The sequence below is a fragment of the Lissotriton vulgaris genome, chromosome 5 (assembly GCF_964263255.1).
Source record: "Lissotriton vulgaris chromosome 5, aLisVul1.2, whole genome shotgun sequence".
Taxonomy (NCBI): domain Eukaryota; kingdom Metazoa; phylum Chordata; class Amphibia; order Caudata; family Salamandridae; genus Lissotriton; species Lissotriton vulgaris.
In genome coordinates, this window is record NC_141693.1 from 324693140 (window position 1) to 324715972 (window position 22833).

The 22833-nt window shown below is 46.0% G+C and overlaps 1 protein-coding gene across 2 annotated transcripts in view; it reads right to left on the reverse strand.

Moving 5' to 3' along the window:
- MEGF6 (multiple EGF like domains 6) overlaps window positions 1–22833 on the reverse strand; it is a 1305820-nt gene that overhangs the window by 45068 nt on the left and 1237919 nt on the right. For both annotated transcript variants that reach the window (XM_086921560.1, XM_086921561.1), the window contains one exon: window positions 16577–16705. In XM_086921560.1, the coding sequence (XP_086777686.1) occupies window positions 16577–16705 (129 nt within the window). The remainder of the gene's footprint in view (window positions 1–16576; window positions 16706–22833) is intronic.

Consider the following 22833-nt stretch of genomic DNA (forward strand, 5'->3'; position numbering starts at 1 on the left):
CTTTGGCAATGATTCGTAGCCATGCTGTATAGCAGCATGGCTGCTGCGCAGGTGGCTAAAAGTAATAAAGACAAGCATTAGAAATGCAATCGGGCTCGGATTTATTTGAGTTTGAGCTAATGGCATTGTAAATGCCAATGTATTGTTGCTATGTGTTATGGAGTGTGTTCATGTGGTGTGTACTGCCAGTGATCTCCTTGTGAGTGTAAGAATATTGCACCGTTACTGCCTGTGATGTCCTTCTTGTGAGTGTGAGAAGCTTGCACCTCTGCTGCCTGTGGTCTCCTTGTGAGCTCTGCACTTACTACTCTTCACTCACTACTCTCCACTCACTACTCTGCCCTCACTCACTCTGCACTCTCTAGCACTCCGTGCAGAGTGGTAGTGCAGAGTGCAGAGTGGGAGTGCAGAGTGGTAGTGCAGAGTGCAGAGTGGGAGTGCAGAGTGGTAGTGCAGAGTGCAGAGTGGTAGTGCAGAGTGGTAGTGCAGAGTGGTAGTGCAGAGTGGTAGTGCAGAGTGCAGAGTGAGAGTGCAGAGTGCAGTTTGGTAGTGCAGAGTGGTAGTGCAGAGTGGTAGTGCAGAGTGGTAGTGCAGAGTGGTAGTGCAGAGTGGTAGTGCAGAGTGCAGTTTGGTAGTGCAGAGTGCAGATTGGTAGTGCAGAGTGCAGACTGGTAGTGCAGAGTGGTAGTGCAGAGTGGTAGTGCAGAGTGGTAGTGCAGAGTGCAGAGTGCAGAGTGCAGAGTGCAGAGTGAGTGCAGAGTGCAGTTTGGTAGTGCAGAGTGCAGTTTGGTAGTGCAGAGTGCAGAGTGGTAGTGCAGAGTGCAGAGTGGTAGTGCAAAGTGCAGAGTGGTAGTGCAGAGTGGTAGTGCAGAGTGGTAGTGCAGAGAGTGCAGATTGAGAGTGCAGATTGAGAGTGCAGAGCTGCTGCCTGCGAGTATGAGAATATAGCATTGTGCATCTCTGTGCTATTCCTGTTTTTCGTTGTTGCGCGTGTGAGCAGTTTGCACCTCTGCTGCCTGTAGTCTCCTTGTGATTGTGAGAAGCTTGCACTGCTGCTGTTTGTGATGTCGTTCTTGTGAGTGTGAGAAGCTTGCACCACTGCTGCTTGTGATGTTCTTCTTGTTAGTGGGAGAAGATGGCATCTCAGCTGCCTGTGGTCTCCTAGTGGATGTGAGAAGTTTGCACTGCTGCTGCCTGATCTATTCTGCAGGGCTCCTCTGTCTCATCATCCTTCTTGAGTATGCAAATATCCACTGCCTGGCACTGAAGCCTGATCTGTGGTAATGTAATCTGCAGGGCTGCTCTGTGTCTTTATCCTTCTTGCCTCTGCAAGAAGCCGCTGCCTTGCACCACAGCTGTTTGTGATATCTTTCTTGCGAGTGTGAGAAGATTGCACCTCTGCTGCTTGTGGTTTCTTTGTGAATGTGAGAAGCTTGCACTGCTGCTTCCTGCGGTCTCCTTGTGAGTGTAAGAAGCTTTTACATCTGCTGCCTGTGATGTCCTGCTTGTGAGTGTGAGAAGCTTGCACCACTACAGTTTCTCATGTCCTTCTTGTGAGTGTGAGAAGCTTGCACCACTACAGTTTCTCATGTCCTTCTTGTGAGTGGGAGAAGGTTGCACCTCACCTGCCTGTGGTCTCCTTGTGAGTGTAAGATGCTTGCACAGCTGCTGGCTGTGATGTCCTTCTTGTGAGTGTGAGAAGCGTGCACAGCTGCTGCCTGTGAGTATGAGAATATAGCATTGTGCATCTCTCTGCTATTCCTGTTTTTCGTTGTTGCGAGTGTGAGAAGTTTGCACCTCTGCTGCCTGTAGCCCCAATAGATTAGATGCTTTGTTCTCCCACTAAGGCAAGTATTAAAATAAATTACTAAAAAAAATCATACTCTCTAACACATAAGTTCCTTCAAAGTTTTTGTGTAATAGGAAATGTAACAATACCTGCAACAGTAAGCCATGGATCATAACATTTCACGTACAATGTTTTCAACTTTAGATGTAATCCACACAGTGGGACACATTGCCCAAGGCTACGCAAATAACTTTGCAAACTGCAAAAGATTCTTAATAAAAACTAATGAAAGAAAATAAAACAGTAATTTCTATAATGGACAGATTTAATAAGGAGAGGAGTAAGGTCGGTGTATAGAGGGGTGGCTTTCTTGAAACGGCCTTTTTGTAAAGCAGAAGTTGTTCAAGCTGTTCATGCAGCCATTCTTGTTTTGATATGTGAAAGAAGGGCATGCCTAACTTGTAAGTCTCTGTATTATTCAGAGTTTGCTAATTGATCATCTTTCTTGAGGGTCTCCACAGGGATTGCACCCCCCCTCTTCCACAGCCACCCATATTTGAGAAAACAATTTGGTCCCATTTCTGAACATATAGGTTGCGCACCGCTCTCAGTATGTTGCTGTACCAGAGCAGCATGTGATCTGTTACATTACATTTCCACCGCAGGTATGCTGTCGTCTTTCTTCAGGCCACCACCACTGTTTCTGCGTGGGTCGGTAGAGTCCCTTTTAATTTTACCCTATATAGCGTTGCCGGATATCCCCAGTCTCCCATCATAACTGTCTACTCTTACTGCCGATACATCTAGGGCCGTGAACACCCAGTCATTTACTGTTCCCAGGGTGGGGTTAAGTGCACATGATAGAAATGGGCTCCATGTGCTCACAGGTGAGAGGAGCTACATCATCTCGACAATACCGAGTTGCCTAATTTAAGTCTGAGTAGCGTAGGAATATATCTGGAAAGAGATCAGAGGGGCTACGTACACACAGATGAGATTTGGCTATGTGCACAAAGTTTAAAGTGTGATCTATGTGCACACACATGAGATGGGGGCAATAACACATTTCAAACATGACTTAGTGAAGTAACGTGCCAGAAGTTGGATGCATAGGTTTCAAAAAAGGTATAAGATAGCACATGTGAGTCTGCTTGGTGATTTGTAAGGCACACAAGGGTGCTATGTGTAGGTGCACATGTTTAAAATAAAATAATGTATTCTGTTGGGTAGCAGCTTTTACTTAAGCATGAATAAGCAGTTCTGTCTGTGGAGTGTGATATATACATGGTTAAGATATTTAATGTATATCAGAGGAAGCCATTATAGAACAGTTTGGAGCTAGCTTTCAAGTTTATATAAACGGCAGGATAGGCGATGTAATGTTTCTTTAACATTGTAGATAAATCATAAGACAACAAAAGTGTACTTTTTCAATAATTTTACGTTACTAACTTAAATGCAGAGAGGAAAGTATGCTGACAGAAAGAAAAGGCCTCCTGCCCTCTGAATACTGAAGGGAACATCTGTTTACTGTTAATCACTTCTTATCTCATCTTGTCAGAGTAGTGTTAAATCCCTACACTTCCCTGTGGCCTCATGCTTGACCGAGAGGGGCCCAATAAATTGGATGCTTTGTTCTCCCACTAAGGCAAGGATTAAAATAAATTACAAAAAAAACAGCATACTCTCTAACACATACACTTGTGTGATGAAAAGGGCCGGCCACCTTGCTTTGGCTCTCCAATGTTCACAGTGGCTCCAAAAGACGAGGACTTTCTCATCAGGCGGCCCCAATACCCGTAAAGTCCCATAAGAGAACAGGAGGAGTTCGATTTGACGAATGGGTCCTGTGCGTTAAAGTTTAGAGCCAACTCACAAGCACTAAGGAAATGATTCTAAGAACACAGTGATATAAAGCAGAACACAACAAATGTTTTGATTTTAAAAATAAAAGTGAAGTTACAGAAAGTAGAAAAAAACAGACTCTCAAACACTCTTGGCCTCATAAAAGTTAAGAGGACATCTGTTGTCTGTTAATTACTTCTAATCTTGTTTTCTCAGAGTAGTGTCACATTCCTGGCCTCTTCCCTGACCTCAGGCTTCATGGAGACGGGGAAAACAGAGTCGGAGCTTTCTTTTCCCACTAACAGAAGGATCCATTTAAAAAAAAATAGGCAGCATATTGTCCCAAACAAAAAGCCCCTTAAAAGGAATATTACATTAACAGAACGGCAAAGGAGGCACGCTTGCAGAACATCCAGGTTTTTTAGTGATTGTTCTATATTTCCGTTTAATAGCAAATGTAAGAGGACCTGCAACATATTGATTTGTTCCAATTATGTGATGTTCGTACCTTTTGTGCTGCTAGCTGAGCTAGTCCCCGCTTTCATTCAAAAGGTGTACTCAGCAGCAGCTCTCTCCCCACTCACCCTGGCCGGGCTCTCCTTGAGCCTGGACTCAGGAGTAAATATAATATTTTTCAAAAAGTGATGTAGAGGACACTGTGCAGTGCTTATGGAGCTTTACCGGCCGTTGTTGGTATTTCCACCAAAAGTATTCTCCTTTTATCCACATCAAAAGGATGAAATGCTGAGCCAGTCCCCTATCCACATCAAAAGGAAGAAATGCTGAGCTAGTCCCCGCTTTCATTCAAAACGGCGAAGTGAAGCTATCACGCTGCACTCACAACCTGCCACACGCAACTGCAGCAGGCGCACGCTGCCACTGAGCTATACGAGGAGAGCGGGAAATTAAAGGAGGCGCTTCAGGGTGTTCTGGCAAAACAGAGAATATTCGTGCAGTCTGCACTATTTTCAATATTAGCATTACTGCTTAAACTCGGTTCTTTCATTGTCAATGTCTTGTGTATTTGCGTCGGATTGTGGTGAGCCTGGACTCAGGAGTAAATATAATATTTTTCAAAAAGTGATGTAGAGGACACTGTGCGGTGCTTATGGCGCTTTACCGGCCGTTGTTGGTATTTCCACCAAAAGTATTCTCCTTTTATCCACATCAAAAGGATGAAATGCTGAGCCAGTCCCCTATCCACATCAGTCCGGGAAAATGGTGCGGGATTGTTAAAATGCGGGCCTCATTTCACTACTTTACTTTACTGTGTCTCTACAATGCATCTACAATGAAGGCAACCTTTGTTCACTCCTACAGTAGGTATGGAAGAGTACACACACTACACACAGACATATAGGCACACCCATATGCATTTAAGGTAGCAGCATTGTTGGTATTTCCACCAAAAGTATTCTCCTTTTATCCACATCAAAAGGATGAAATGCGGAGCTAGTCCCCGCTTTCATTCAAAACGGCGAAGTGAAGCTATCACGCTGCACTCATAACCTGCCACACGCGACTGCAGCAGGCGCACGCTGCCACTGAGCTATACGAGGAGAGCGGGAAATTAAAGGAGGCGCTTTAGGGTGTTCTGGCAAAACAGAGAATATTCGTGCAGTCTGCACTATTTTCAATATTAGCATTACTGCTTAAACTCTGTTCTTTCATTGTCAATGTCTTGTGTATTTGCGTCGGAGTGTGGCGAGCCTGGACTCAGGAGTAAATATAATATTTTTCAAAAAGTGATGTAGAGGACACTGTGTGGTGCTTATGGGGCTTTACTGGCCGTTGTTGGTATTTCCACCAAAAGTATTCTCCTTTTATCCACATCAAAAGGATGAAATGCTGAGCCAGTCTCCTATCCACATCAGTCCGGGAAAATGGTGCAGGATTGTTAAAATGCGGGCCTCATTTCACTACTTTACTTTACTGTGTCTCTACAATACATCTACAATGAAGGCAACCTTTGTTCACTCCTACAGTAGGTATGGAAGAGTACACACACTACACACAGACATATAGGCACACCCATATGCATTTAAGGTAGCAGTATTGTTGGTATTTCCACCAAAAGTATTCTCCTTTTATCCACATCAAAAGGATGAAATGCTGAGCTAGTCCCCGCTTTCATTCAAAACGGCGAAGTGAAGCTATCACGCTGCACTCACAACCTGCCACACGCGACTGCAGCAGGCGCACGCTGCCACTGAGCTATACGAGGAGAGCGGGAAAATAAAGGAGGCGCTTCAGGGTGTTCTGGCAAAACAGAGAATATTCGTGCAGTCTGCACTATTTTCAATATTAGCATTACTGCTTAAACTCGGTTCTTTCATTGTCAATGTCTTGTGTATTTGCGTCGGATTTTGGTGAGCCTGGACTCAGGAGTAAATATAATATTTTTCAAAAAGTAATGTAGAGGACACTGTGCGGTGCTTATGGCGCTTTACTGGCCGTTGTTGGTATTTCCACCAAAAGTATTCTCCTTTTATCCACATCAAAAGGATGAAATGCTGAGCCAGTCCCCTATCCACATCAGTCCGGGAAAATGGTGCGGGATTGTTAAAATGCGGGCCTCATTTCACTACTTTACTTTACTGTGTCTCTACAATGCATCTACAATGAAGGCAACCTTTGTTCACTCCTACAGTAGGTATGGAAGAGTACACACACTACACACAGACATATAGGCACACCCATAAGCATTTAAGGTAGCAGCATTGTTGGTATTTCCACCAAAAGTATTCTCCTTTTATCCACATCAAAAGGATGAAATGCTGAGCTAGTCCCCGCTTTCATTCAAAACGGCGAAGTGAAGCTATCACGCTGCACTCACAACCTGCCACACGCGACTGCAGCAGGCGCACGCTGCCACTGAGCTATACAAGGAGAGCGGGAAATTAAAGGAGGCGCTTTAGGGTGTTCTGGCAAAACAGAGAATATTCGTGCAGTCTGCACTATTTTCAATATTAGCATTACTGCTTAAACTCAGTGCTTTCATTGTCAATGTCTTGTGTATTTGCGTCGGATTGTGGTGAGCCTGGACTTAGGAGTAAATATAATATTTTTCAAAAAGTGATGTAGAGGACACTGTGCGGTGCTTATGGCGCTTTACCGGCCGTTGTTGGTATTTCCACCAAAAGTATTCTCCTTTTATCCACATCAAAAGGATGAAATGCTGAGCCAGTCTCCTATCCACATCAGTCCGGGAAAATGGTGCGGGATTGTTAAAATGCGGGCCTCATTTCACTACTTTACTTTACTGTGTCTCTACAATGCATCTACAATGAAGGCAACCTTTGTTCACTCCTACAGTAGGTATGGAAGAGTACACACACTACACACAGACATATAGGCACACCCATATGCATTTAAGGTAGCAGCATTGTTGGTATTTCCACCAAAAGTATTCTCCTTTTATCCACATCAAAAGGATGAAATGCTGAGCTAGTCCCCGCTTTCATTCAAAACGGCGAAGTGAAGCTATCACGCTGCACTCACAACCTGCCACACGCGACTGCAGCAGGCGCACCCTGCCACTGAGCTATACGAGGAGAGCGGGAAATTAAAGGAGGCGCTTTAGGGTGTTCTGGCAAAACAGAGAATATTCGTGCAGTCTGCACTATTTTCAATATTAGCATTACTGCTTAAACTCAGTGCTTTCATTGTCAATGTCTTGTGTATTTGCGTCGGATTGTGGTGAGCCTGGACTTAGGAGTAAATATAATATTTTTCAAAAAGTGATGTAGAGGACACTGTGTGGTGCTTATGGCGCTTTACTGGCCGTTGTTGGTATTTCCACCAAAAGTATTCTCCTTTTATCCACATCAAAAGGATGAAATGCTGAGCCAGTCCCCTATCCGCATCAAAAGGAAGAAATGCTGAGCTAGTCCCCGCTTTCATTCAAAACGGCGAAGTGAAGCTATCACGCTGCACTCACAACCTGCCACACGCAACTGCAGCAGGCGCACGCTGCCACTGAGCTATACGAGGAGAGCGGGAAATTAAAGGAGGCGCTTTAGGGTGTTCTGGCAAAACAGAGAATATTCGTGCAGTCTGCACTATTTTCAATATTAGCATTACTGCTTAAACTCTGTTCTTTCATTGTCAATGTCTTGTGTATTTGCGTCGGAGTGTGGCAAGCCTGGACTCAGGAGTAAATATAATATTTTTCAAAAAGTGATGTAGAGGACACTGTGTGGTGCTTATGGGGCTTTACTGGCCGTTGTTGGTATTTCCACCAAAAGTATTCTCCTTTTATCCACATCAAAAGGATGAAATGCTGAGCCAGTCTCCTATCCACATCAGTCCGGGAAAATGGTGCAGGATTGTTAAAATGCGGGCCTCATTTCACTACTTTACTTTACTGTGTCTCTACAATACATCTACAATGAAGGCAACCTTTGTTCACTCCTACAGTAGGTATGGAAGAGTACACACACTACACACAGACATATAGGCACACCCATATGCATTTAAGGTAGCAGTATTGTTGGTATTTCCACCAAAAGTATTCTCCTTTTATCCACATCAAAAGGATGAAATGCTGAGCTAGTCCCCGCTTTCATTCAAAACGGCGAAGTGAAGCTATCACGCTGCACTCACAACCTGCCACACGCGACTGCAGCAGGCGCACGCTGCCACTGAGCTATACAAGGAGAGCGGGAAATTAAAGGAGGCGCTTTAGGGTGTTCTGGCAAAACAGAGAATATTTGTGCAGTCTGCACTATTTTCAATATTAGCATTACTGCTTAAACTCTGTTCTTTCATTGTCAATGTCTTGTGTATTTGCGTCGGATTGTGGTGAGCCTGGACTCAGGAGTAAATATAATATTTTTCAAAAAGTGATGTAGAGGACACTGTGTGGTGCTTATGGCGCTTTACTGGCCGTTGTTGGTATTTCCACCAAAAGTATTCTCCTTTTATCCACATCAAAAGGATGAAATGCTGAGCACCGTTACTGCCTGTGATGTCCTTCTTGTGAGTGTCAGAAGCTTGCACCTCTGCTGCCTGTGGTCTCCTTGTGAGTGTAAGAAGCTTGCACTGCTGCTGCCTGTGATGTCGTTCTTGTGAGTGGGAGAAGATTGCACCTCAGCTGCCTGTGGTCTCCTTGTGAGTGTAAGAAGCTTGCACAGCTGCTGCCTGTGATGTCCTACTCACTACTCTACTCACTACTCTACTCACTACTCTGCACTACTCTACTCACTACTCTACTCACTACTCTACTCACTACTCACTACTCTACTCACTACTCTGCACTACTCTACTCACTACTCTACTCACTACTCTACTCACTACTCTACTCACTACTCACTACTCTACTCACTACTCTGCACTCACTACTCTACTCACTACTCTACACTCACTACTCTACTCACTACTCACTACTCTGCACTCACTACTCTACTCACTACTCTGCACTCACTACTCTACTCACTACTCTGCCCTCACTACTCTACTCACTACTCTGCACTCACTACTCTACTCACTACTCACTACTCTGCACTCACTACTCACTACTCTGCACTCACTACTCTGCACTCACTACTCACTACTCACTACTCACTACTCACTACTCTACTCACTACTCTACTCACTACTCTACTCACTACTCTACTCACTACTCTACTCACTACTCTACTCACTACTCACTACTGGTGGTGGTGGTAGTGGTAGTACTGGTGGCGGTGGTAGTTGTAGTACTGGTGGTGGTGGAAATGGTAGTACTGATGGTGGTAGTACTGGAAGTACTGGTGGTGGTGGTACTGGTAGTGGTAGTACTGGTGGTGGTGTTACTGGTAGTACTGGTGGTGGTGGTGGTACTGGTAGTAGTGGTAGTACTGGAGGTGGTAGTACTGGTAGTGGTGGTACTGGTGGTGGTGGTACTGGTGGTGGTGGTACTGGTGGTGGTGGTAGTGGTACTGGTACTGGTGGTACTGGTGGTGGTACTGGTAGTGGTAGTGCTAGTGGTGGTGGTACTGCTGCCCGTAGTACTGGTAGTGGTAGTACTGGTGGTGGTGATACTGGTGGTGGTAGTACTGGTGGTGGTAGTGGTACTGGTATTGGTAGTACTGGTAGTGGTAGTACTGGTGGTCGTGGTACTGTTAGTACTGGTGGTGGTGGTAGTTGTAGTAGTGGTGGCTGTAGTACTGGTAGTACTGGGGGTGTTGGTGGTACTGGTAGTGGAAGTACTGGTGGTGGTACCGGTAGTGGTAGTGCTAGTGGTGGTGGTGGTACTGCTGCCCGTAGTACTGGTAGTGGTAGTACTGGTGCTGGTGGTGGTACTGGTAGTGGTAGTACTGGTGGTGGTACCGGTAGTGGTAGTGCTAGTGGTGGTGGTGGTACTGCTGCCCGTAGTACTGGTAGTGGTAATACTGGTGGTGGTGGTACTGGTGATGGTGGTACTGGTGGTGGTAGTACTGGTGGTGGTAGTGGTACTGGTATTGGTAGTACTGGTGGTCGTGGTACAGTTAGTACTGGTGGTGGTGGTAGTTGTAGTACTGGTGGCTGTAGTACTGGTAGTACTGGGGGTGGTGGTAGTACTGGTGGTGGTGGTACTGGTGGTGGTGGTAGTGGTAATGGTAATGGTAGTACTGGTAGTGGTAGTACTGGTGGTGGTAGTACTGGTGGTGGTAGTACTGGTATTACTGGTGGTAGTGGTAGTACTGGTGGTGGTGGTAGTGGTAGTACTGGTGGTGGTGGAAATGGTAGTACTGATGGTGGTAGTACTGGAAGTACTGGTGGTGGTGGTGCTACTGGTAGTGGTAGTACTGGTGGTGGTGTTACTGGTAGTACTGGTGGTGGTGGTGGTACTGGTAGTAGTGGTAGTACTGGAGGTGGTGTTACTGGTAGTGGTGGTACTGGTGGTGGTGGCACTGGTGGTGGTGGTGGTGGTACTGGTGGTGGTGGTACTGGTAGTGGTAGTACTGGTGGTGGTACCGGTAGTGGTAGTGCTAGTGGTGGTGGTACTGCTGCCCGTAGTACTGGTAGTGGTAGTACTGGTGGTGGTGATACTGGTGGTGGTAGTGGTACTGGTATTGGTAGTACTGGTAGTGGTAGTACTGGTGGTCGTGGTACTGTTAGTACTGGTGGTGGTGGTAGTTGTAGTACTGGTGGCTGTAGTACTGGGGGTGTTGGTGGTATTGGTAGTGGTAGTACTGGTGGTGGTGGTACTGGTGCTGGTGGTGGTACTGGTAGTGGTAGTACTGGTGGTGGTACCGGTAGTGGTAGTGCTAGTGGTGGTGGTGGTACTGCTGCCCGTAGTACTGGTAGTGGTAGTACTGGTGGTGGTGGTACTGGTGATGGTGGTACTGGTGATGGTGGTACTGGTGGTGGTAGTACTGGTGGTGGTAGTGGTACTGGTATTGGTAGTACTGGTAGTGGTAGTACTGGTGGTCGTGGTACTGTTAGTACTGGTGGTGGTGGTAGTTGTAGTACTGGTGGCTGTAGTACTGGTAGTACTGGGGGTGGTGGTAGTACTGGTGGTGGTGGTACTGGTGGTGGTGGTAGTGGTAATGGTAATGGTAGTACTGGTAGTGGTAGTACTGGTGGTGGTGGTACTGGTAGTACTGGTGGTGGTGGTGGTACTGGTAGTAGTGGTAGTACTGGAGGTGGTGTTACTGGTAGTGGTAGTACTGTTGGTGGTAGTACTGGTAGTGGTGGTACTGGTGGTGGTGGTACTGGTGGTGGTGGTACTGGTAGTGGTAGTACTGGTGGTGGTACCGGTAGTGGTAGTGCTAGTGGTGGTGGTACTGCTGCCCGTAGTACTGGTAGTGGTAGTACTGGTGGTGGTGATACTGGTGGTGGTAGTACTGGTGGTGGTAGTGGTACTGGTATTGGTAGTACTGGTAGTGGTAGTACTGGTGGTCGTGGTACTGTTAGTACTGGTGGTGGTGGTAGTTGTAGTACTGGTGGCTGTAGTACTGGTAGTACTGGGGGTGTTGGTGGTACTGGTAGTGGTAGTACTGGTGGTGGTGGTACTGGTGCTGGTGGTGGTACTGGTAGTGGTAGTACCGGTGGTGGTACCGGTAGTGGTAGTGCTAGTGGTGGTGGTGGTACTGCTGCCCGTAGTACTGGTAGTGGTAGTGGTAGTACTGGTGCTGGTGGTGGTACTGGTAGTGGTAGTACTGGTGGTGGTACCGGTAGTGGTAGTGCTAGTGGTGGTGGTGGTACTGCTGCCCGTAGTACTGGTAGTGGTAATACTGGTGGTGGTGGTACTGGTGATGGTGGTACTGGTGGTGGTAGTACTGGTGGTGGTAGTGGTACTGGTATTGGTAGTACTGGTGGTCGTGGTACTGTTAGTACTGGTGGTGGTGGTAGTTGTAGTACTGGTGGCTGTAGTACTGGTAGTACTGGGGGTGGTGGTAGTACTGGTGGTGGTGGTACTGGTGGTGGTGGTAGTGGTAATGGTAATGGTAGTACTGGTAGTGGTAGTACTGGTGGTGGTAGTACTGGTGGTGGTAGTACTGGTATTACTGGTGGTAGTGGTAGTACTGGTGGTGGTGGTAGTGGTAGTACTGGTGGTGGTGGAAATGGTAGTACTGATGGTGGTAGTACTGGAAGTACTGGTGGTGGTGGTGCTACTGGTAGTGGTAGTACTGGTGGTGGTGTTACTGGTAGTACTGGTGGTGGTGGTGGTACTGGTAGTAGTGGTAGTACTGGAGGTGGTGTTACTGGTGGTGGTGGTAGTGGTAATGGTAATGGTAGTACTGGTAGTGGTAGTACTGGTGGTGGTGGTACTGGTAGTACTGGTGGTGGTGGTGGTACTGGTAGTACTGGTGGTGGTGGTGGTACTGGTAGTGGTAGTACTGGAGGTGGTGTTACTGGTAGTGGTAGTACTGTTGGTGGTGGTACTGGTGGTGGTAGTACTGGTGGTGGTACCGGTAGTGGTAGTGCTAGTGGTGGTGGTACTGCTGCCCGTAGTACTGGTAGTGGTAGTACTGGTGGTGGTGATACTGGTGGTGGTAGTACTGGTGGTGGTAGTGGTACTGGTATTGGTAGTACTGGTAGTGGTAGTACTGGTGGTCGTGGTACTGTTAGTACTGGTGGTGGTGGTAGTTGTAGTACTGGTGGCTGTAGTACTGGTAGTACTGGGGGTGTTGGTGGTACGGGTAGTGGTAGTACTGGTGGTGGTGGTACTGGTGCTGGTGGTGGTACTGGTAGTGGTAGTACTGGTGGTGGTACCGGTAGTGGTAGTGCTAGTGGTGGTGGTGGTACTGTTGCCCGTAGTACTGGTAGTGGTAGTACTGGTGGTGGTGGTACTGGTGATGGTGGTGGTAGTGGTACTGGTATTGGTAGTACTGGTAGTGGTAGTACTGGTGGTCGTGGTACTGTTAGTACTGGTGGTGGTGGTAGTTGTAGTACTGGTGGCTGTAGTACTGGTAGTACTGGGGGTGGTGGTAGTACTGGTGGTGGTGGTACTGGTGGTGGTGGTAGTGGTAATGGTAGTGGTAGTACTGGTGGTGGTGGTACTGGTAGTACTGGTGGTGGTGTTAGTGGTAGTACTGGTGGTGGTGGTGTTAGTGGTAGTACTGGTGGTCGTGGTACTGTTACTACTGGTGGTGGTGGTAGTGGTAGTACTGGTGGCTGTAGTACTGGTAGTACTGCTGGTGGTGGTGCATGTATCAATGAGTCTAATTTTTCCTAATGAAATAGCCATTGGCATTACGTGAGACACACAAGACATTTGTGAATTCCCATTGTAACAGCGGGAAGGCTCTGTTTTCCATGATTATTGCGTATTCACGTTTTTTCCACAAACTTTAAAATAATGATGACTGCATGTTAACTCTGGGAGTCAGGCTCGACAGCACGTGTCACGAAGGTCACTTTTAACCTTCATCATTTATTCAACCAGTAGTCTGCATGTCAGCACTTATTAAAATTCGGAAACAAAGCTTACAGAACCAGAATCCAAATGTTTTATAATAAAACGCCTTTAAACCCCGTTTTTTAAACCACAGACAAAAATAGCGCAGCGTGCGAGGAAAAGAAGGAAATGACCTTTGGAAATGAGAGTATTCAAGAAACACAAGAACTACAGTGTGGATGAGCATGTATGAGTCATCTTCTGTGAGCCTCGCCTGCTGCCTGAACGCGCTCACCGCTGTGAAAGTGCACGCATCATCTGGATTGCATTACACGGGCACTCTGACAGCTCCTAATTAAGATTAATCCCTCTGCTGTGCTCATTCACGTACAGAATATGCCATGAAACTGACATCAATGACGGACCAAAAGTCAATATAGCCTATCACGTCAAGGCTACTAAATAGACAGCACAGCGAAGACGAATCACTAGGCACATGCCATAAAACACTATGGAATTTAAGGAATGTGTCTGGCCATAGCCCTACATATCCTTTTTTTTTCTTTAACATTAGGATCTCGAAGCTCCGCCCCTTCGGGGGCGTAGTCCGAGCCCTAAAAAAGGACTGTGAAGCGGCTAAAGCACGTTTTATTTTTTTAGAAAGCACATTAGCCCTGGCTGCGTCATAGCGCTTCTTTGAATTAGCTTTGCCACACTGCAGAGCATCCACACTGCTGTACATCATGGCTACACAAAATATCCCAAATCAATAGCTCACATAGGCGAGACCCATTGGCTTTGAAAATGCTTGTTAACCATTGTCTTTTGAGGTTTTATTATTGATCGCATATCACGTCAATAAGATCCCTACTGCCAATCACCCCGCCCCCAGTGGATGGTCAACAGCATTTGGCCGAGCACTGTGGGAGTGTAGCCAAAGATCTCAGCCAGACTGTTGTCCTGTTTTGTTTTTTTACATCGATCTGCCTTTGTAGGCTACTGAGGTAGTATGTGGAACCCTCAATTTAGATAAAACAGGCCACAAATAAAATATTGACTTTCAATCATTCCTGAAACATTCCTTAGATAATTCAGGATATTTTTTTACGTTCCACAAACAGATTAGTATGCAATATGAAATGTGATATATTAGTCACCATACCACCTTAAACCTCTCTTTTATCCACACAAGCACTAAACCCCTCCCTTTAATGCTCCATAGACTCAATACCGTAACCCACTGGTACTAGCGCAGTAGTCAACAAGTGCTGCATATTTTTAGAAGTGACATTACCAATGTCCATCCAAATACGACTCCGACTCTCATTCAAGATTTTGAGATTTCTGAAAGCTTCCCAAACCTCAAGATGCAGAAATAATACATTGATTTTTTTAAGCTAAGTGAGGGTGCAATTAAAGATGCAGGGGCAGATTTACAATAAACTAACGCAGCGCGGTGCAGCAAGGCATTTTGATACGCCACGCTGTGTTAGTTTGGAAGCACAAGGATGCAACATATTTAGAACAATATGTCGCATCCCTGTGCTTCCCCCTGCGCTGGCGCACAAACTGCTGCCATGCGCCGACTCGGGCACCCATGCACCTTTACCCTTTTAACACAGACCCAACATAAAATCTTTTTGGGCATTTACATACCAACGCAAATTGGTATTTGTGTTGGGTTGTAAGAAAAAGTAACGCCAATCAGCATGAAGGGTTGCTTTGCGTTACTCTACGTCAAGGGGACATTCAATGGATGGTACATGAGTGTTCCTCTTGTTCCACCCATCGTTTTTGATGCAAAACCCTGTCTACTAACACAAGTAGACAGGGTTTTGCGCCAAAAAATATTGCAACATGAAAGCACGTGTTAAAAGGAGAAATGCTTTAATTTCTCCTTTCTTTTCCAACTTTGCATGTGTGTTGCACTGTACAGCATACATACAAAGTAGAAACAGTTTTTTAAATTTAGTCTAAGCATAGTATTTTATACTGGAAGGTGCCTTCAGGGCCGGTGAGCCGCTAGGGTGGGGGCCTGTTTTGGGCCTCTGGGGGCCGTTTTTGTTACTGGGTGCTGGCAATATCAGCCCCCTGCAACAAACTTGGTTGAAACCGGCTCCAGAAAACAGCTTGGCCACACTCCCACCACTCCACCAGGGGCTGGCCGAGGAGTTTGCCAGGGCCCGTTTCGGTTCCCCATCCAGCCCTAGGGGCCTTCCATTACAAAACCTATGCTAGACTCACGCAGACACCTCTGCACTATGGTGCAAAGGTGTGCGCGTGGTGCTCAGCAGCAAAATTCTGCACCGGCACTAGACTCTTTATAGATATCGCATTTTCCTCCTCTCCCCCTGTCACACAGCACAGTGCATCAACTTTGGGTGCTGTGCTGCGTTTTTTGATGGGCACCTAAATTTGTGCCTTAGTCTTTAAACGGCCAGCAGATTAGATTGTGAAATTTGGCAGATCAAGGGAAAAATAGCACTACAAACATAGCAGGATCAAGATTTTCGCTGTTGGAGTCAAAATGTCAATTTGCCACTCTTTCTCTGACAAAGAGGTGCCACTTCCCACTTGTGCCATTCTCATGTTGATTGTGGCATAAGCAGATGCCAATTATTTAGCTCCCTTATGACCACCCTTGACTACGAGGACCACAATGTAATGGGGTGGCAATTTTGTTTGATGTTACATTACTATGCGTTGGATGTCTTCATGTTTCATTGACAATGTTCCTCCCCCTGCACTTTCAGAGAACGAACCCTTTTTTGTTTAGAGGGGGTCAGTGATCTGGACGGTCACTAGAGCTGGGGGCCAGGTGAGTTTCAAAGATGTTTGCCAACGGGAGGAACCTTTCCATGCTGGCAAGGAAGATGAGCACCAAACATTGAAGATCAGGACGTCACTGTAAATACGCAGCTCTCCTTGTCCAGGTTCTGCAGCAAAGAGCACTGTCCTGAAACCAGGGGAGGCCATCACTATTTCACTTTATTTTACATGAACTCAGCAATTTGGCCTGCACAAGCTTTCACCTTAAAACAAGCCCCTTCAACTGCGGTGTGAAGAACACTTGTATCGGTCCGACTTCCTTCTCTATCCTCAAAAGAAAGTTCCTGAGTAGGCGGTGAACTGACCTTTCTCACAGTGCTTGCCCCTCCAGCCTCTCGGACAGTCGCAAGCTCCGGTGGCGTGGTGACACATGGCGCCTTGCTCGCAGTCGCACGTCTCTGCACATCGCTCACCAAAGGTTCCAAGGAGGCAAGCTATGGAGACATTAACAAGTAATGGCCCATGAGTAGTCATGAAGCAGATACAACATCCAGCCAAAACAATGCATAATTAATCAAAGCAACATGAAGAAAGGCTGCCAGTTCATTCTACCCAGCCCCTTCCCCAACCTAAATATAGCGCCTACATCTTCTCATAAATCTCCAACACTATTGTGAAATCCAGAATTCCTAACCCTCTTGGAGGGGGCGGGGGAGGGTGTTTTTTTATTTTTTTTAAAGATTCTCCTTTGCTCCACCCAATTTTATATATTCTGTGGTTTCATAGTTTAACTTTGCCTTAAGGTCTTTGCTAACAAGGGACAAATCTGGCAAACTTTTCACACCCCAATCGATCTTCATACTCCAAAATGAAGACCAGCTTCTCTACCTGAATTGTTTAATGCAGGAACAAGATACAAACCTATAAAACCAGATTAGCAGAGTTTTCGTGTTGGCCGAGCTCACCATTCCACGTCACATTTCACCTCTTGTTTCAGAGAGAAACTTTGTTAACAAGAGGTCTGGCAGTCCCAAGACATGTTCTTGGCATGGTTCATTAACAAGCGGGCGCCAAAATGGACGTGCATGTGGATCAAAAACACATGGGGCCACTAACACTCTAAGCATTTTACCTGGGCAAGCAGTAATAAAGCAATAAACCATTAATGTCTTGACAACGCCTGTAAAGGCAGTTAAGACACTTTCATTTGATTGTTGGCTGGATAAAAACTCCTGCAAAGAATCGATTGAGTCAAGCAATGAAAACTTCAGTGGAAGACCTCTTCAGCACGTGAAACAGAAGTAATGCATGTTTTAGAGTGTTTTTAGAGTAGTGTAATCACTCTGGGCCTGATTCACAAAGGTAAACTTAGACCAAAAATGTAAGATTAGACCTGAAGTCTAAGTTTAGACCAAAAGTCTAACTTTACTAGTAGTAACGTTAGATTTTAGGTCTAAACTAAGACTTCAGGTCTAAACTTAGACATTTGGTCAAAGTTTATATTTGTGAATCAGACCCTCTGAGAACAGGAAGGCAGGATGAGAGAAAGAGTCATGAGATTTCTTATTTCCTGTCTGGAACAAGATGCGAGTCTGCCTGGTCCAAATTGAAATGAAATGAAAATAATTTTTGTAGAGGGCACGTAGCTGCCCTGAGGCGTCCAAGCGCTGAGACTGAAACAAGAGTGCAGTTAGATAAGAGTGATATAAACCAGTGAAGGTTCCACTTATTCAACAAAAACGTTTTTAATTGCTTACGAAAAGAGGTGAGTTCTGGATTGGACCTTAGATATTGGGGGAGGGCATTCCACATGTTGGCCATGTTATAGGAGAAAGAGCGGCCTCCCGTTCTAGTTCTCTTTATTTTGGGTACTGTGGCCAGAGTGGCATAGGTTGAGCGCAACTGTCTGGCAGGGTGATACGGGGTGATGAGGGAAAGGTTAATTGCTGGACCAGTAGCCCAGAATGCCTGATGAGCAAGACAAAGGGACTTGAAACTGATTCTCTCCCTAACGGGGAGCCAATGTAGACTTTTTAGCCCAGACTTAACAGATGTCCTGTGAGGGATTTGCAATAGTGTCCGGGCAGCACAGTTTTGAATTGTTTGCAGTTTACACAAGGTAAAATCAGGTGCTCCCAAATACAGGGTGTTCCCGAAGTCCAAACAGGATTGGATCAGGCCCTGTATCACAGTCTGTTTTCCTTCAAAAGGTAACAGAGGAAGGATCTTTCTAATAATTCTGAGGAGACCAAAGCAGATGGCAGATAGTCTGGTTGCTTGATAGTCAAATGACAGAGACCTATCTAACCAGATACCAAGGCTCTTAATGGTGTCCTTAGGTGCCAGTGGTGGGCCCAGACAGGATGGCCAAATCGAATCGATGGAAGCTGGAGCGAGCCGACCCAGTAACATGAGCTCGGTCTTGTCTCCATTGAGTTTAAGACAAGACTTGGTCATCCAGCTTTTGACCCTCTCCAGACAGCCCGTTAGATCCACCCCGGCTGAGGAGCCACACTCTTGAGCCAGAGAGACCACCAGCTGAGTATCATCCGCATAGGTAATGATCTTAATCCCATATGGGCGGACGATCTCAGCCAGCGGTCTCATGTAGACGTTAAATAACGTCGGGCTGAACGATGAACCCTGAGGGACTCCACAGCCCAGAGGTTTACTGGAGGAGATGGCATTGTGTTCATAAACCTGGAAGGCTATGTTGCTCAGATAAGATTTGAACCAATCCAGAGCTCTGCCAGATATTCCAGTGTCCACGAGACGCTGCAGAAGGATACAGTGATTAACGGTATCAAATGCGGCGCTCAGATCGAGGAGGATGACTGCCACCGATCCTCCTCGATCTAAGATTTTTCTGGATTCCTCCGTGACCGCCAACAGAGCGGTCTCCGTCCCATGTTTGGGTCGGAAACCCGTCTGTGAAGGGTCTAGCAGCTGATTGTTCTCAAGAAAGGATGTTAATAGGCCATTTATATACTTCTCTAAGATTTTACCAGCCCAGGGAAGCAAGGAGATCGGGCGGAAATTATGAAAATTCTTAGTGTCCAAATTAGGTTTTTTAACAAGAGCCCGCACCATGGCCTGTTTCCACGCCAGTGGGACTATACTTGTGGAAATTGAAGTATTAAGTACTTTTAGCAGAGTGGGGAGGATGGTATGTGTAGCAGTGACCAAGACACGGGGAGGGGCAGGATCACTGGGGGAACCCGATTTCTCCTGCGACATTAGGGAGGTAAGTAGTTCTGCGCTCAACAAGGGGAATTTGTCTAGTGAAGATGAACAGTTGCGCTTAACTTCCTGTGAAGGAAGGAGAGGTAGGTTCTCCGGAGTGATCAGGTCTGTGGGCGGAAAAGAGGAATATATGAAATCAATTTTACAGAAGAAAAATTCCGCCAGATCCTCACACCGGATCTGGGGAGTATGGTCAGTTAATGGCGGTGGTGGAAGCTTAGTGAGGCTTTTCATGATCTGATAGATCTCTTTGGAGTTGGAGCCGGCTTCAGAGATTTTATGTGTATAGTATGAAGATTGGGCAGTCTTTATGTCATTTTTATAGGCTCTGATAGCCTCTCTGTAAATAGTTGTATCCAACTCACCATACCCCAGACGCCATTTCCTTTCAAGTCTTTTACATTGGCACTTTTCCTCCCGGAGCTCAGCCGAGTACCAGGGGGCAGAGATCCTAGATCGTTTTAAAACAGTTTTCTTGATAGGAAGAATGGCATTAAGAGAATTCTTTATCCATTTATTGAATGTGTCATTAGCTAACGACGGATCCGGATCGATTGATGGTATTGAGGTTCTAACTCATGTGACCATTGGTCCAGCGGGAGTTTTGACCAATTGCGAGCTTCTCGCACTGCAGGTGTTTGGACCGGAGTTTTGCAAGTCTCCCATACTAGGGGAATTAACGAGTGATCTGTCCAGGGAAGTGCTATTAGAGAAAATGCCTTCAGATTTGAGCAGTTGCTGAACACCGGGTCTAACAGGTGTCCTTTAGTATGTGTAGGGATAAGACAAGCTGGGTTATCTGTAGAGCGGAGAAATCTCCAATTAACTCTCTGGCGATGTTATCAGTCATATCATCAAAATGGATATTCAGATCGCCTAGTAACGTGTAGTTGGGAGGGGAGGAGGCAAGATCTGCGACCATCGGAGGCAGTGATTCATGGAACTGTTTGGCTGGGCCAGGAGGACGATAGATGAGCGCTCCAGTAAAACTCATGTTCGGAGAGAACTCAAGACAGAAGGACATGCTTTCACAATCAGTGAAGGGGTTGGGGAGGCAACGGCAGGCATAGTGATCCCTAAATATAATTGCCAAGCCGCCTCCCTTCTCGTTGGGTCGGTCATGTCTTGCTATTTGATATCCCTGCCCCAGGGTTTGTACTAACTCCGGTTCCAAATACGGTGTTAACCACGTTTCGGTAAGAAAGAGGGCGTCCGGTTTGAGCTTCTCGAGTAACAGAGATATTTCTAAACAGTGCCTCGGTAGGGACCTGCAATTTAAAAGGTACAGTTTAAATGATTGTTGTTTGTCTGAAGGGGGCATGGGTTTAAGCTGAGCATTGCAATGCCAACACTGTATAGGAATATCCGAGGGATGGTAGAGATGTGAACAAGTCGCTATCGTTTGTATTCTTATCCCTCTCAAATCAGTAGAGGAGTAGCTCCTAACGATCCCTGTAAAAGAGACAGGGGTTATGGCCCCTGGCCCCGGCCGGATGCAGACGGACGCAGACGGGCTCGCCTTTGGCAAGCCTTTGGCGCACCGCCGGCACACCCGCTGCGCCTCCTAAATGAGGGTACCATTTTATAGTAACGAGGGCGGGAGTGGCCGAGCACTGGTCTGCTCACCGTGCTCCTCACTCAAGATGGCGGCCGTTGGGCAATACTGCCGATTCGTGATGGTCAGGCACCGCAGGTAAGGGAAGTAGCCCAATATCTGGACAGGGTGTCGAGGGGATAGCCAAAATAAATTTTAAAACGATTAAATGCAATTCTTAAAATCAATCGCAGTGTTCTACTACTCACAGGTCCCGGCTTCCGCCTCAAGACCACACAATTCTCACACACGTACACACTGTTAGTCTTTGAGACCCGGAAGTACTTTATTCAAGTCCAGTCTTTCATTGGTCACTCTGTTCGAACATAAACAAATCTTCAACACAGCAGCCACTAGGAGAGGGACCCCTGCTGGTCATCATTTTATATTTTATTGAAAACACCCGCAAATATACTCAAAGGCGTGCAATGGGTTAATGATTTGGGAAATTGGGAGAGACGGGAAGAAGAGAGCTCTATAATTCAAGCACCTGAAGGCATGAAACGAGCAATTCAAAAGTATGGTATGGCATGTGATATTGTTCCCCTATATCACAAAATGAAATAAGGGGCAGCTTACCAGGTGTCTTGAAATCCATTCATTGCTTTTTAGGTCGAGCCTAAGCCATCCCATTAGGGATGCTTGGCGAGATATGAAGTAAGGGCTCTGAAAAATGCACCCAAAGGCGGATTGCCTACAGTGAATGTGAGCGAGCCAGGCGCGTGCACATCGCACACCATTTGTAAGCTTCTGAGACTCGGCATCAGACTCCAAAGGAATCTGCTCCCCCCCCCCGCCACGCAATGCCGAGAGCTTTTTATTTTTTTTACTTGCTTAGTCAGCGGGATCTGTGTTTAGGCGCATTGAATAATCCTGTGTATTGGTATACTTGTTCTTTCTACACTGTTAGCTGTTCGGCAAATGTTATTAACTTGAATAGCCCCAGTAGCAGTGTGCTACAACATGATCGGTGTACGGGCGCATTGGCTAATCTCTTGCTGTTGTCCCAGCCCTTCCATTATATATGTTGCATTAATATGGGTTTTCTCAAAAGGTTCTTAGACAACAGGATCTTTTGTTTTGCCAAATTCATTAATTCTGTGTAGTGTTAACACAAGTTATTTTAATCTACGCATATTTTTGAAACTGTTGGATTTTCAGTAAATGGTTTAGAAATTAAATGGGGCCATGTAGTGTGCTTGCTGTGCAATTGGCACTGTTCCAACCCTTCCAGTACATACGTTGTATTAAAGTGGGTGTCTATACATTTTCTCAAACAGGCTTGCAGTACTATTGACACGATCTCAGCCCTTCCAGTGTTTCAAATGCTATAATAATGGTTAAAGGTAAGTGCCTGCCACTGTGTGTGTGTGTGTTTGGCTTGTGAACAAAAAGTTATTAGGCAACAGGATCTGTGTTTGTACACATTCACTAATCCCATGTACTGTTACATGTTTTTAATCTACACGTTCTTCTGATACTGTTAGCTTTTTGACAAATTTGATATAACTGTAATGTGCCAGTGCCAATGTGCTGCATGTAAAGCACTACTTGCTGTGCCATTGACACCATCCCAGCCCTTCCAGTATGTATGTCACAATATGGGTTCTCTAAATTGCCTCAAAAAAGATTTTTATGTTATGTTTAAAAGGGTGCTTTATTATTTTTCTTTTTTAGTTATGTTTGTTTATATGGTGTGTGCGTGTTTGGTTAACGCACAAAACTTGCTTGGGGAACAGTATCTGAGTTTCGCCACATTCACTAATCTAGTGTAGTGTTGTACAC